Raw genomic sequence first — 14,571 nt, 5'->3', positions numbered from 1 at the left:
CTCCACCCGGCACAGCCAGAAGAGGACTGGCCACCCGTCATAGCCTGGTTCCTCTCTAGGTTTCTTCCTAGGTTTTGGCCTTTCTATGGAGTTTTTCCTAGCCGCCGTGCTTCTACACCTGCATTGCTTGCTGTTTGGGGTTTTAGGCTGGGTTTCTGTAAAGCACTTTGTGGCATCTGCTGATGTAAGAAGGGCTTTATAAATACATTTGATTGATTTAAGGCTTCAATCATACATCCGCTTCCTGTGTCAAACACGCTTGCACGCTTAGAACACACACACAACCCCTAAACAAACACACAGCCCTTAACAAACACACGTCCTCTTGCCGTCAGTCCCCCTCACACTACACTCACCATATTCAGTCTGAGCCTTGCTGGTGCCTCCTCCTCCTGCGCCTCCTCTCCTCTCCCAGTCCCCTCGTGGTTTCAGGAAGTTACTATCCTCTGTGTTACTGCCACGTTCTACTCCTCCTCTGTAGGTGGGCTGCTGCTCCCTAGCCTGCTCCTTGGGTCGACGTGGGGTCAAGACCGAAGAGGAGGAGGATGAAGAGGAGGAGGTGATTTGCCACCAGTTTCTCCGGTTGGGAGCGGCCAAACCTGGTTTGTTCTCCATCTTCAGGTCTTTCTCATGCTCCGCCCCTTCTAGATCGTCCACCACCTCTATGGTCACCTGGAGGAGAGGGGGAGGAGGAGAGGGAGAGGAGGAGAGGGAGAGGAGGAGAGGGAGGAGCAGGGTCGAAGGTAAGTGTCTGTCTGGAGTGTGAGTGTGTGTGTGTGTCTGTTGGGAGGGCAACAACATTCTCTCAAATCTAACATTAAAAATAACTTTTATAGCACGCTGCGACTTGATTTAGACGTGAAATAAGTCTTGATACAATTGTACATTGTCAAGAATTGGATGCATTGTTTACCTCTCATGTGTTACCATCCAGCCTGTTATCCTCTCTAGGGTACGTGGAACGGTAGCGTCCCACCTGACCAACATCCAGTGAAATTGCAGAGCGCCAAATTCAAAAACAGATATACTCACATTACAAATTCATAAAACATACAAGTGTTATACATCGGCTTAAAAGAGGAATTTCTTGTTAATCCAGCCACTGTGTCAGATTTCAAAAAGGCTTTACGGCGAAAGCAAACCATGCGATTATTTGAGGACAGCGCCCAGCAGACAAATCATTACAAACAGTTACCAGCCAAGTAGTTGTAGTCACAAAAGTCAGAAATAGCGACAAAATGAATCACTTACCTTTGATGATCTTCATATGGTTGCACTCACAAGACTCCCATTTACTCAATAAATGTTCGTTTTGTTCGATAAAGTCCCTCTTTATATCCAAAAACCTCAGTTTTGTTTGCGCGTTTTGTTCAGTAATCCACAGGCTCAAAGGCAGTCACAACAGACAGACGAAAAATCCGAAAAGTATCAGGAAAGTTCGTAGAAACATGTCAAACGATGTTTATAATCAATCCTCAGGTTGTTTTTAGTCATAATAATCAATAGCATTTAAACAGGACAAAAGCTTTGTCAATATAAAAGGAAAACAAGAAAGGCATGCTCCTGGTCGCACGCATGAAAAACCTCTGGGACACTGCAGTGTCCACTCATTCAGACTGGTCTTACTCCCTAAATTTTCAGAATACAAGCATGAAACAATTTCTAAAGACTGTTGACATCTAGTGGAAGCCATAGGAAGTGCAATTTGAGTCCTAAGTCATTGGAATCTGTATAGGCAGTCTATGGAAAACTACAAACATAAAAAAATCCCACTTCCTGGATGGATATTTCTCAGGTTTTCGCCTACCATATCAGTTCTGCTATACTCACAGACATTATTTTAACAGTTTTGGAAACTTTAGAGTGTTTTCTATCCAAATCTACCAATTATATGAATATCCTAGCTTCTGGGCCTGAGTAACAGGCAGTTTACTTTGGGCACGCTTTTCATCCGGATGTCAAAATACTGCCCCCTACCCTAGAGAAGTTATATTCCAGACACAAAACACCAGTCTGTCTAGCCTAGCCTGTTATATTCCAGACACAAAACACCAGTCTGTCCAGCCTGTTATATTCCAGACACAAAACACCAGTCTGTCCAGCCTGTTATATTCCAGACACAAAACACCAGTCTGTCCAGCCTGTTATATTCCAGACACAAAACACCAGTCTGTCCAGCCTGTTATATTCCAGACACAAAACACCAGTCTGTCCAGCCTGTTATATTCCAGACACAAAACACCAGTCTGTCCAGCCTGTTATATTCCAGACACAAAACACCAGTCTGTCCAGCCGGTTATATTCCAGACACAAAACACCAGTCTGTCCAGCCGGTTATATTCCAGACACAAAACACCAGTCTGTCCAGCCTGTTATATTCCAGACACAAAACACCAGTCTGTCTGGTCTAGTTTTGATACTCTGAAGAATAAAATACAAATCAAGAGTGAAAAGGTCAACTCCTTGAGCAGTCCCACTGAGCCTACAAGCTTGGTATAGTCCTGACTCATTGGCTCATTCCCCTCATTTTCAAGTGTCTCTCGTGACTCACTGGTCTGGTATCTCAGGCTTGTAAAAGGGGAGGTTAGCTTCCTTTTCAATTTGCCCCCCCACAGAAATGGAAAACAACCCTGGATCTCAGAGTGGTGGTTGTGAAGGAAGACAAGAACACTATATGGGAGGGTGCATGATACCTTGTCTTCGGAAGTCCGGAGAGCTGTTTGGGGAAGACCGGGAGAGATGTGTTGGCCTCAGTCCTATACAGCTCCAAAATCATCTGAATCGTTGTGGATTAAGTCCATATGACCTACATATGGTATACTCTTACCAAAAAAAGGTTATGTTTGGAACCAAAAAAGGGTTCTATGCTTGATTCTATGCTTGATTCACACAGTATATGGCACCCAAGGGTTCTATAGAGGAGGATGAAGAGGAGGTGGTTTGCCACCAGTTTCTCCAGTTGGGAGCGGCCAAACGGAACCAAAAATTGTTCCGTGAAGAACCCCACCAAACAATTCTATATAGAACCTTTAAGGGGTGCATATATGAAGCAAGGAATATAACCCTTTTTGGTTGTATCCAGAACATATTGTAATGAAACAGGCAGGGTGTGCAGGTCTCGAACCCTCAACCTTCTAGCCTGAAGTCCAGCGCGCTATCGACTGTGCCGCAAAAAGCATGCTCGTGAGGCACAGTCGATATCCGCGCTTATCAACCCAGGGTCGTTACACTACAATGATCTAGTACTGTAGTTGGACGCCACTGTGCCACTGTGACGGATACACGTGGTGTTTGTTTGTATGACATTTTAGCATGACCTTTATAAGACCTTGAGCATCCTTAATAAAGTGGTGTAACTGCATCATAACTAGGGGGAACACTACAGTGTTACTACAGCCTAGTTTGGTTGTTCGGCCCTAGTCCTCTTCATGTAGCCAATCAGTTGCAGCCCACCTCTTCCAACGTTGTGTGGGAAACCTAATTCTACAGGATGAGTATAGCATCCTGGCATTTAAACCATACTCAATTTATTTTTTCCAATACTCAAAACGGACCTACTATTTAGGATGCAAGAATGGGTATTCGGACACGACCTGTATCTTTTCTGTAGGGGGTCACGGCTCAAAATGATAACCTGCCTTTTTCAGGAGAGCTTCGGCAAGCTTGGAGAACCGTGTTCTTTGGTAAAAGAAGATGAGATTACTATAGATTAGCACATGATGTTCAAACGTGGCATCAGGCAACATTTTCTGAGTGACAGAGAGAGTTAAACATGAGGAGCCAGAAGGCATCACTTACTATAGATTAAGTCTATTTTACTAGGGGCCATCACCATAGTGTCGTACTATAGATTATAACCCATGTTGACTGTCTATTTTACTAGGGGCCATCACCATAGTGTCGTACTATAGATTATAACCCATGTTGACTGTCTATTTTACTAGGGGCCATCACCACTCATAGTGTCGTACTATAGATTATAACCCATGTTGACTGTCTATTTTACTAGGGGCCATCACCACTCATAGTGTCGTACTATAGATTATAACCCATGTTGACTGTCTATTTTACTAGGGGCCATCACCACTCATAGTGTCGTACTATAGATTATAACCCATGTTGACTGTCTATTTTACTAGGGGCCATCACCACTCATAGTGTCGTACTATAGATTATAACCCATGTTGACTGTCTATTTTACTAGGGGCCATCACCACTCATGTCATACTATAGATTATAACCCATGTTGACTGTCTATTTTACTAGGGGCCATCACCACTCATGTCATACTATAGATTATAACCCATGTTGACTGTCTATTTTACTAGGGGCCATCACCACTCATAGTGTCGTACTATAGATTATAGCCCATGTTGACTGATACCACAGTGTGCAATCACAGCAGCAAGATGTGTGACCTGTTGCCACAAGAAAAGGTCAACCAGTGAAGAACAAACACCTTTGTAAATGCAACCTAAACTCAGCAAAACAAGAAACGTCCTCTCACTGTCAACTGCGTTTATTTTCAGCAAACTTAACATGTGTAAATATTTGTATGAACATAACAAGATTCAACAACTGAGACATAAACTGAACAAGTTCCACAGACATGTGACTAACAGAAATGGAATAATGTGTCCCTGAACAAAGAGGGGGTCAATATCAAAAGTAACAGTCAGTATCTGGTGTGGCCACCAGCTGCATTAAGTACTGCAGTGCATCTCCTCCTCATGGACTGCACCAGATTTACCAGTTCTTGCTGTGAGATGTTACCCCACTCTTCCACCTGCAACCATCTGGGGGGAAATGGCCCTAGCTCTCACCCTGCGATCCAACAGGTCCCAGGCGTGCTCAATGGGATTGAGATCCGGGCTCTTCGCTGGCCATGGCAGAACACTGACATTCCTGTCTTGCAGGAAGTCACGCACAGAACGAGCAGTACGGCTGGTGGCATTGTCATGCTGGAGGGTCATGTCAGGACGAGCCTACAGGAAGGGTACCACATGAGGGAGGAGGATGTCTTCCCTGTAACGCACAGAGTTGAGATTGCTTGCAATGACAAAAAGCTCAGTCCGATGATGCTGTGACACACCACCCCAGACCTTGACGGACCCTCCACCTCCAAATCGATCCCGCTCCAGAGTACAGGCCTCGATGTAACGCTCATTCCTTCGACGATAAACGCGAATCTGACCATCACCCCTGGTGAGACAAAACCGCGACGCGTCAGTGAAGAGCACTTTTTGCCATTCCTGTCTTGTCCAGCGACGGTGGGTTTGTGCCCATAGGCGACATTGTTGCCGGTGATGTCTGGTGAGGACCTGCCTTACAACAGGCCTACAAGCCCTCAGTCCAGCCTCTCTCAGCAGTCTGAGCACTGATGGAGGGATTGTGCGTTCCTGGTGTAACTCGGGCAGTTGTTGTTGCCATCCTGTACCTGTCCCGCAGGTGTGATGTTCGGATGTACCGATCCTGTGCAGGTGTTGTTACACGTGGTCTGCCACTGCGAGGACGATCAGCTGTCCATTCTGTCTCCCTGTAGCGCTGTCTTAGGCATCTCACAGTACAGACATTGCAATTTATTGTCCAGGCCACTTCTGCAGTTCTCATGCCTCCTTGCAGCATGCCTAAGGCACGTTCACGCAGATGAGCAGGGACCCTGGGCATCTTTCTTTTGGTGTTTTTCAGAGTCAGTAGAAAGGCCTCTTTAGTGTCCTAAGTTTTCATAACTGTGATCTTAATTGCCTACCGTCTGTAAGCTGTTAGTGTCTTAACGACCGTTCCACAGGTGCATGTTCATTAATTGTTTATGGTTCATTGAACACGCATGGGAAACAGTGTTTAAACCCTTTACAATGAAGATCTGTGAAGTTATTTGGATTTGTACGAATTATCTTTGAAAGACAGGGTCCTGAAAAAGGGTTTCATTTTTGCTGAGTTTATATTTATGTTTATTTATTTTCCCTTTATGTACTTTAAATATTTGCACATCGTTACAACACTGTATATACTTTGGCAATGTAAACATATATTTCCCATGCCAATAAAGCTATTCGAATGAAATTGAATTGTTGAGAGAGAGGGTAGTGATGTGCCCCAGGGTATCCTGCCTCTTCCTGTTTGTTCTTCCTGCCTCTTCCTGTTTGTTCTTCCTGCCTCTGTTTACAAGGAGAGACAGTGTTACCTGTCTGTTTACAAGGAGAGACAGTGTTACCTGTCTGTTTACAAGGAGAGACAGTGTTACCTGTCTGTTTACAAGGAGAGACAGTGTTACCTGTCTGTTTACAAGGAGAGACAGTGTTACCTGTCTATTTACAAGGAGAGACAGTGTTACCTGTCTGTTAACAAGGAGAGACAGTGTTACCTGTCTGTTTACAAGGAGGGTCACTGTTACCTGTCTGTTTACAAGGAGGGTCACTGTTACCTGTCTGTTTACAAGGAGGGACAGTGTTACCTGTCTGTTAACAAGGAGGGACAGTGTTACCTGTCTGTTTACAAGGAGAGACAGTGTTACCTGTCTGTTTACAAGGAGAGACAGTGTTACCTGTCTGTTTACAAGGAGAGACAGTGTTACCTGTCTGTTTACAAGGAGAGACAGTGTTACCTGTCTGTTTACAAGGAGGGACAGTGTTACCTGTCTGTTTACAAGGAGAGACAGTGTTACCTGTCTGTTTACAAGGAGAGACAGTGTTACCTGTCTGTTTACAAGGAGAGACAGTGTTACCTGTCTGTTTACAAGGAGAGACAGTGTTACCTGTCTGTTTACAAGGAGAGACAGTGTTACCTGTCTGTTTACAAGGAGAGACAGTGTTACCTGTCTGTTTACAAGGAGGGACAGTGTTACCTGTCTGTTTACAAGGAGGGACAGTGTTACCTGTCTGTTTACAAGGAGAGACAGTGTTACCTGTCTGTTTACAAGGAGGGACAGTGTTACCTGTCTGTTTACAAGGAGAGACAGTGTTACCTGTCTGTTTACAAGGAGGGACACTGTTACCTGTCTGTTTACAAGGAGAGACAGTGTTACCTGTCTGTTTACAAGGAGAGACAGTGTTACCTGTCTGTTTACAAGGAGGGTCACTGTTACCTGTCTGTTTACAAGGAGGGTCACTGTTACCTGTCTGTTTACAAGGAGGGTCACTGTTACCTGTCTGTTTACAAGGAGGGTCACTGTTACCTGTCTGTTTACAAGGAGGGTCACTGCTACCTGTCTGTTTACAAGGAGGGTCACTGTTACCTGTCTGTTTACAAGGAGAGACAGTGTTACCTGTCTGTTTACAAGGAGAGACAGTGTTACCTGTCTGTTTACAAGGAGGGACAGTGTTACCTGTCTGTTTACAAGGAGAGACAGTGTTACCTGTCTGTTTACAAGGAGGGTCACTGTTACCTGTCTGTTTACAAGGAGGGTCACTGTTACCTGTCTGTTTACAAGGAGAGACAGTGTTACCTGTCTGTTAACAAGGAGAGACAGTGTTACCTGTCTGTTTACAAGGAGGGTCACTGTTACCTGTCTGTTTACAAGGAGGGACACTGTTACCTGTCTGTTTACAAGGAGGGTCACTGTTACCTGTCTGTTTACAAGGAGGGACACTGTTACCTGTCTGTTTACAAGGAGGGACACTGTTACCTGTCTGTTTACAAGGAGGGTCACTGTTACCTGTCTGTTTACAAGGAGGGTCACTGTTACCTGTCTGTTTACAAGGAGGGTCACTGTTACCTGTCTGTTTACAAGGAGGGATAGTGTTACCTGTCTGTTTACAAGGAGGGATAGTGTTACCTGTCTGTTTACAAGGCGGGTCACTGTTACCTGTCTGTTTACAAGGAGGGACACTGTTACCTGTCTGTTTACAAGGAGGGTCACTGTTACCTGTCTGTTTACAAGGAGAGACAGTGTTACCTGTCTGTTTACAAGGAGGGACAGTGTTACCTGTCTGTTTACAAGGAGAGACAGTGTTACCTGTATATTGGGGTTCTGTCTGTTTATATCAGCCTTGGAGAGGTCAGGGAAGTTGTGGAGGTCCAGGAGGAAGGCCCCAGGCCTGTCTCTCTGCAAGCTGCCTCCAGTAGCCTGACTCTGGGCCCAGGGGAGGGCAGCAGGCCGCTGGGCTGACTGGGGCTCTGGTCCTCTCCGCTTCCCTGGATCCTGCTGGGCTAACAAACTGCTCTCTGCTATGACATTATTCTAGATGGGGGGGAGAGAAAGAGAGAGAGAGAGATATTTGAATATTATGATATTTGTGCATCAGTAACTTTCACACTCATCGTTATTCACGATTAATTCAGGATTATCTGTAATCAAGGTAGCGTCCACATTAATGTAGAAGTGTTTATAAATGTATTCTATTCTTATTTACACAAATGCAACCAACAAGTTGTGTAGTCACAAGCTTGATGTGGTCTTTATTTTCATATTTGAAACACACAGTGAAAATAAAATATTTCAAGAATCCTATTAAAATTAATGTAATCAAATCAAACTTAGTCACATGCGCCGAATACAACAAGTGTAGACTTTACAGTGAAATGCTGACTGACAAGCCCTTAAGCAACAGTGCAGTTCAAGAAGAAGAAAATATTTACCAAGTAGACTAAAATACAAAGTAATAATAAAAAGTAACACAATAAAAATAATGAGACTATACACAGGGGCACTGGTACAGAGTCAATGTGGAGACTATATACAGGGGGTACCGGTACAGAGTCAATGTGGAGGCTATATACAGGGTGTTACGGTACAGAGTCAATGTGGAGACTATATACAGGGGGCACCGGTACAGAGTCAATGTGGAGACTATATACAGGGGGCACCGGTACAGAGTCAATGTGGAGGCTATATACAGGGGGCACCGGTACAGAGTCAATGTGGAGACTATATACAGGGGGTACCGGTACAGAGTCAATGTGGAGGCTATATACAGGGGGTACCGGTACAGAGTCAATGTGGAGGCTATATACAGGGGGCACCGGTACAGAGTCAATGTGGAGACTATATACAGGGTGGTACTGGTACAGAGTCAATGTGGAGGCTATATACAGGGGGGTACCGGTACAGAGTCAATGTGGAGGCTATATACAGGGGGTACCGGTACAGAGTCAATGTGGAGGCTATATACAGGGGGTACCGTTACAGAGTCAATGTGGAGGCTATATACAGGGGGTACCGGTACAGAGTCAATGTGGAGGCTATATACAGGGGGTACCGGTACAGAGTCAATGTGGAGACTATATACAGGGTGTTACGGTACAGAGTCAATGTGGAGGCTATATACAGGGGGTACCGGTACAGAGTCAATGTGGAGACTATATACAGGGTGTTACGGTACAGAGTCAATGTGGAGGCTATATACAGGGGGTACCGGTACAGAGTCAATGTGGAGGCTATATACAGGGGGTACCGGTACAGAGTCAATGTGGAGGCTATATACAGGGGGTACCGGTACAGAGTCAATGTGGAGGCTATATACAGGGGGTACCGGTACAGAGTCAATGTGGAGACTATATACAGGGGGTACCGGTACAGAGTCAATGTGGAGACTATATACAGGGGGTACCGGTACAGAGTCAATGTGGAGGCTATATACAGGGGGTACCGGTACAGAGTCAATGTGGAGGCTATATACAGGGTGTACGGTACAGAGTCAATGTGGAGGCTATATACAGGGAGGTACCGGTACAGAGTCAATGTGGAGGCTATATACAGGGGGTACCGGTACAGAGTCAATGTGGAGGCTATATACAGGGGGTACCGGTACAGAGTCAATGTGGAGGCTATATACAGGGAGTACCGGTACAGAGTCAATGTGGAGGCTATATACAGGGGGTACCGGTACAGAGTCAATGTGGAGGCTATATACAGGGGGTACCGGTACAGAGTCAATGTGGAGGCTATATACAGGGGGTACCGGTTACAGAGTCAATGTGGAGGCTATATACAGGGGGTACCGGTACAGAGTCAATGTGGAGGCTATATACAGGGGGTACCGGTACAGAGTCAATGTGGAGGCTATATACAGGGGGTACCGGTACAGAGTCAATGTGGAGCTATATACAGGGGGTACCGGTACAGAGTCAATGTGGAGGCTATATACAGGGGGTACCGGTACAGAGTCAATGTGGAGGCTATATACAGGGGGTACCGGTACAGAGTCAATGTGGAGGCTATATACAGGGGGTACCGGTACAGAGTCAATGTGGAGGCTATATACAGGGTGTACCGGTACAGAGTCAATGTGGAGGCTATATACAGGGGGTACCGGTACAGAGTCAATGTGGAGGCTATATACAGGGGGTACCGGTACAGAGTCAATGTGGAGGCTATATACAGGGGGTACCGGTACAGAGTCAATGTGGAGGCTATATACAGGGGGTACCGGTACAGAGTCAATGTGGAGGCTATATACAGGGGTACCGGTACAGAGTCAATGTGGAGGCTATATACAGGGGGTACCGGTACAGAGTCAATGTGGAGGCTATATACAGGGGGTACCGGTACAGAGTCAATGTGGAGGCTATATACAGGGGGTACCGGTACAGAGTCAATGTGGAGGCTATATACAGGGGGTACCGGTACAGAGTCAATGTGGAGGCTATATACAGGGGGTACCGGTACAGAGTCAATGTGGAGGCTATATACAGGGGGTACCGGTACAGAGTCAATGTGGAGGCTATATACAGGGGGTACCGGTACAGAGTCAATGTGGAGGCTATATACAGGGGGTACCGGTACAGAGTCAATGTGGAGGCTATATACAGGGGGGTACCGGTACAGAGTCAATGTGGAGGCTATATACAGGGGTACCGGTACAGAGTCAATGTGGAGGCTATATACAGGGGGTACCGGTACAGAGTCAATGTGGAGGCTATATACAGGGGGTACCGGTACAGAGTCAATGTGGAGGCTATATACAGGGGGTACCGGTACAGAGTCAATGTGGAGGCTATATACAGGGGGTACCGGTACAGAGTCAATGTGGAGGCTATATACAGGGTGTACCGGTACAGAGTCAATGTGGAGGCTATATACAGGGTGTTACGGTACAGAGTCAATGTGGAGGCTATATACAGGGGGTACCGGTACAGAGTCAATGTGGAGGCTATATACAGGGGGTACCGGTACAGAGTCAATGTGGAGGCTATATACAGGGGGTTACGGTACAGAGTCAATGTGGAGGCTATATACAGGGGTACCGGTACAGAGTCAATGTGGAGGCTATATACAGGGGTACCGGTACAGAGTCAATGTGGAGGCTATATACAGGGGGTACCGGTACAGAGTCAATGTGGAGGCTATATACAGGGGGTACCGGTACAGAGTCAATGTGGAGGCTATATACAGGGGGTACCGGTACAGAGTCAATGTGGAGGCTATATACAGGGGGTACCGGTACAGAGTCAATGTGGAGGCTATATACAGGGGTACCGGTACAGAGTCAATGTGGAGGCTATATACAGGGGTACCGGTACAGAGTCAATGTGGAGGCTATATACAGGGGGTACCGGTACAGAGTCAATGTGGAGGCTATATACAGGGGGTACCGGTACAGAGTCAATGTGGAGGCTATATACAGGGGGTACCGGTACAGAGTCAATGTGGAGGCTATATACAGGGGGTACCGGTACAGAGTCAATGTGGAGGCTATATACAGGGGGTACCGGTACAGAGTCAATGTGGAGGCTATATACAGGGGGTACCGGTACAGAGTCAATGTGGAGGCTATATACAGGGGGTACCGGTACAGAGTCAATGTGGAGGCTATATACAGGGGGTACCGGTACAGAGTCAATGTGGAGGCTATATACAGGGGTACCGGTACAGAGTCAATGTGGAGGCTATATACAGGGGGTACCGGTACAGAGTCAATGTGGAGGCTATATACAGGGGTACCGGTACAGAGTCAATGTGGAGGCTATATACAGGGGGTACCGGTACAGAGTCAATGTGGAGGCTATATACAGGGGGTACCGGTACAGAGTCAATGTGGAGGCTATATACAGGGGGTACCGGTACAGAGTCAATGTGGAGGCTATATACAGGGGTACCGGTACAGAGTCAATGTGGAGGCTATATACAGGGGGTACCGGTACAGAGTCAATGTGGAGGCTATATACAGGGGGTACCGGTACAGAGTCAATGTGGAGGCTATATACAGGGGGTACCGGTACAGAGTCAATGTGGAGGCTATATACAGGGGTACCGGTACAGAGTCAATGTGGAGGCTATATACAGGGGTACGGTACAGAGTCAATGTGGAGGCTATATACAGGGGGTACGGTACAGAGTCAATGTGGAGGCTATATACAGGGGGTACCGGTACAGAGTCAATGTGGAGGCTATATACAGGGGTACCGGTACAGAGTCAATGTGGAGGCTATATACAGGGGTACGGTACAGAGTCAATGTGGAGGCTATATACAGGGGGTACCGGTACAGAGTCAATGTGGAGGCTATATACAGGGGGTACCGGTACAGAGTCAATGTGGAGGCTATATACAGGGGGTACCGGTACAGAGTCAATGTGGAGGCTATATACAGGGTGGTACCGGTACAGAGTCAATGTGGAGGCTATATACAGGGTGGTACGGTACAGAGTCAATGTGGAGGCTATATACAGGGGTGGTACCTGGTACAGAGTCAATGTGGAGGCTATATACAGGGGGTACCGGTACAGAGTCAATGTGGAGGCTATATACAGGGGGTACCGGTACAGAGTCAATGTGGAGGCTATATACAGGGGGTACCTGGTACAGAGTCAATGTGGAGGCTATATACAGGGGGTACTGGTACAGAGTCAATGTGGAGGCTATATACAGGGGGTACCGGTACAGAGTCAATGTGGAGGCTATATACAGGGGGTACCGGTACAGAGTCAATGTGGAGGCTATATACAGGGGGTACCGGTACAGAGTCAATGTGGAGGCTATATACAGGGGGTACCGGTACAGAGTCAATGTGGAGGCTATATACAGGGGGTACCGGTACAGAGTCAATGTGGAGGCTATATACAGGGGGTACCGGTACAGAGTCAATGTGGAGGCTATATACAGGGGGTACCGGTACAGAGTCAATGTGGAGGCTATATACAGGGGGTACCGGTACAGAGTCAATGTGGAGGCTATATACAGGGGGTACGGTACAGAGTCAATGTGGAGGCTATATACAGGGGGTACCGGTACAGAGTCAATGTGGAGGCTATATACAGGGTGTACCGGTACAGAGTCAATGTGGAGGCTATATACAGGGGGTTACCGGTACCGAGTCAATGTGGAGGCCTATATACAGGGGGGTACCTGTAAAGAGTCAATGGAGGCTATATACAGGGGTACGTTACAGAGTCAATGTGTATCAGGGTACGCACCGAGTATGTCGTGGGCAAGGAGTGGTAATTTGTACTAAATGTTAGAGTATAAAGTGACTATGCATAGATAATAACAGAGAGTAGCAGCAGCGTAAAAAGGGGGGGGGAGGGTAATGCAAATAGTCTGGTAGCCATTTGATTAGCTGTTCAGGAGTCTTATGGCTTGGGGTAGAAGCTGTTAGAAGCCTTTGGACCTAGACTTGGCGCTCCGGTACCGCTTGCCTTGCGGTAGCAGAGAGAACAGTCTATGACTAGGGTGCTGGAGTCTTTGACATTTTTAGGGCCTTCCTCTGACACCGCCTGGTATAGAGGTCCTGGATGGCAGCAGCTTAGCCCCAGTGATGTACTGGGCTGTACACACCTACCCTCTGTAGTGTCTTGCGGTCGGAGGCCGTACCAGGCAGTGATGTAACCAGTCAGGATGCTCTCGATGGTGCAGCTGTTTTGATGATCTCAGGACCCATGCCAAATCTTTTCAGTCTCCCGAGGGGAAAAGGTTTTTGTCGTGCCCTCTTCACGACTGTCTTGGTGTGTTTGGATCATTCTAGTTTGTTGGTGATGTGGACACCGAAGATCTCAACCTGTTCCTCTACAGCCCAGTTGATGAGAAATGGGGGCATGCCTCGGTGCTCCTTTTCCTGTAGACCACAATCATCTCCCTAGTCGTGGTTACTTGAGGGATAGGTTGTTATTCTGGCACCACACGGCCATGTCTCTGACTCCTCCCTATAGGCTGTCTTATCGTTGTCGGTTGATCAAGCCTACCACGGTTGTGTCGTCTGCAAACTTAATGATGGTGTTGGAGCGTGCCTGGCCATGGTTTTATGGTCTGGGTCTGGGTCTAAGGTCTGGGTCTAGTGTCTGGGTCTGGGTCTAGACCTGGGTCTAGGGTCTGGGTCTAAGGTCTGGGTCTAGGGTCTGGGTCTGGGTCTAGGACCCTGGGTCTAGGGTCTGGGTCTAGTCTGGGTCTAGGGTCTGGGTATAGAGTCTGGGTCTGGGTCTAGAGTCTGGTTTAAGGTGGGGTCTAGAGTCTGGGTCTGGGTCTAGAGTCTGGGTTCTAGGGTCTAAGGTCTGGGTATAGGGTCTGGTCTGGTCTGGGTCTAAGGTGTGGGTCTAGGGTCTGGGTTTTAGGGTCTAGAGTCTGGGTTTAAGGGCGGGTCTAAGGTCTGGGTCTAAGGTGTGGGTCTAAGGTGGGGTCTAGGGTCTGGGTTTAAGGGCT

General features: G+C 47.0%; 1 protein-coding gene across 1 annotated transcript in view; it reads right to left on the bottom strand.

The window, feature by feature from the left end:
- LOC120038646 (isthmin-1-like) overlaps positions 1-8,179 on the bottom strand; it is a gene marked incomplete at its 5' end in the record, with an annotated part of 29,365 nt that extends 21,186 nt beyond the window's left edge. Inside the window, 2 exons of the mRNA XM_038984303.1 lie at positions 357-672; positions 7,955-8,179. Coding sequence (XP_038840231.1) covers positions 357-672; positions 7,955-8,179 — 541 coding nt within the window. The remainder of the gene's footprint in view (positions 1-356; positions 673-7,954) is intronic.
- Between the last annotated feature and the right edge of the window lie 6,392 nt (positions 8,180-14,571).

This window comes from Salvelinus namaycush, unplaced genomic scaffold (assembly GCF_016432855.1).
Source record: "Salvelinus namaycush isolate Seneca unplaced genomic scaffold, SaNama_1.0 Scaffold2285, whole genome shotgun sequence".
NCBI lineage: Eukaryota > Metazoa > Chordata > Actinopteri > Salmoniformes > Salmonidae > Salvelinus > Salvelinus namaycush.
The sequence above is the reverse complement of the archived record's forward strand: the minus strand, read 5'-3'. Positions and strand labels throughout refer to the sequence as shown.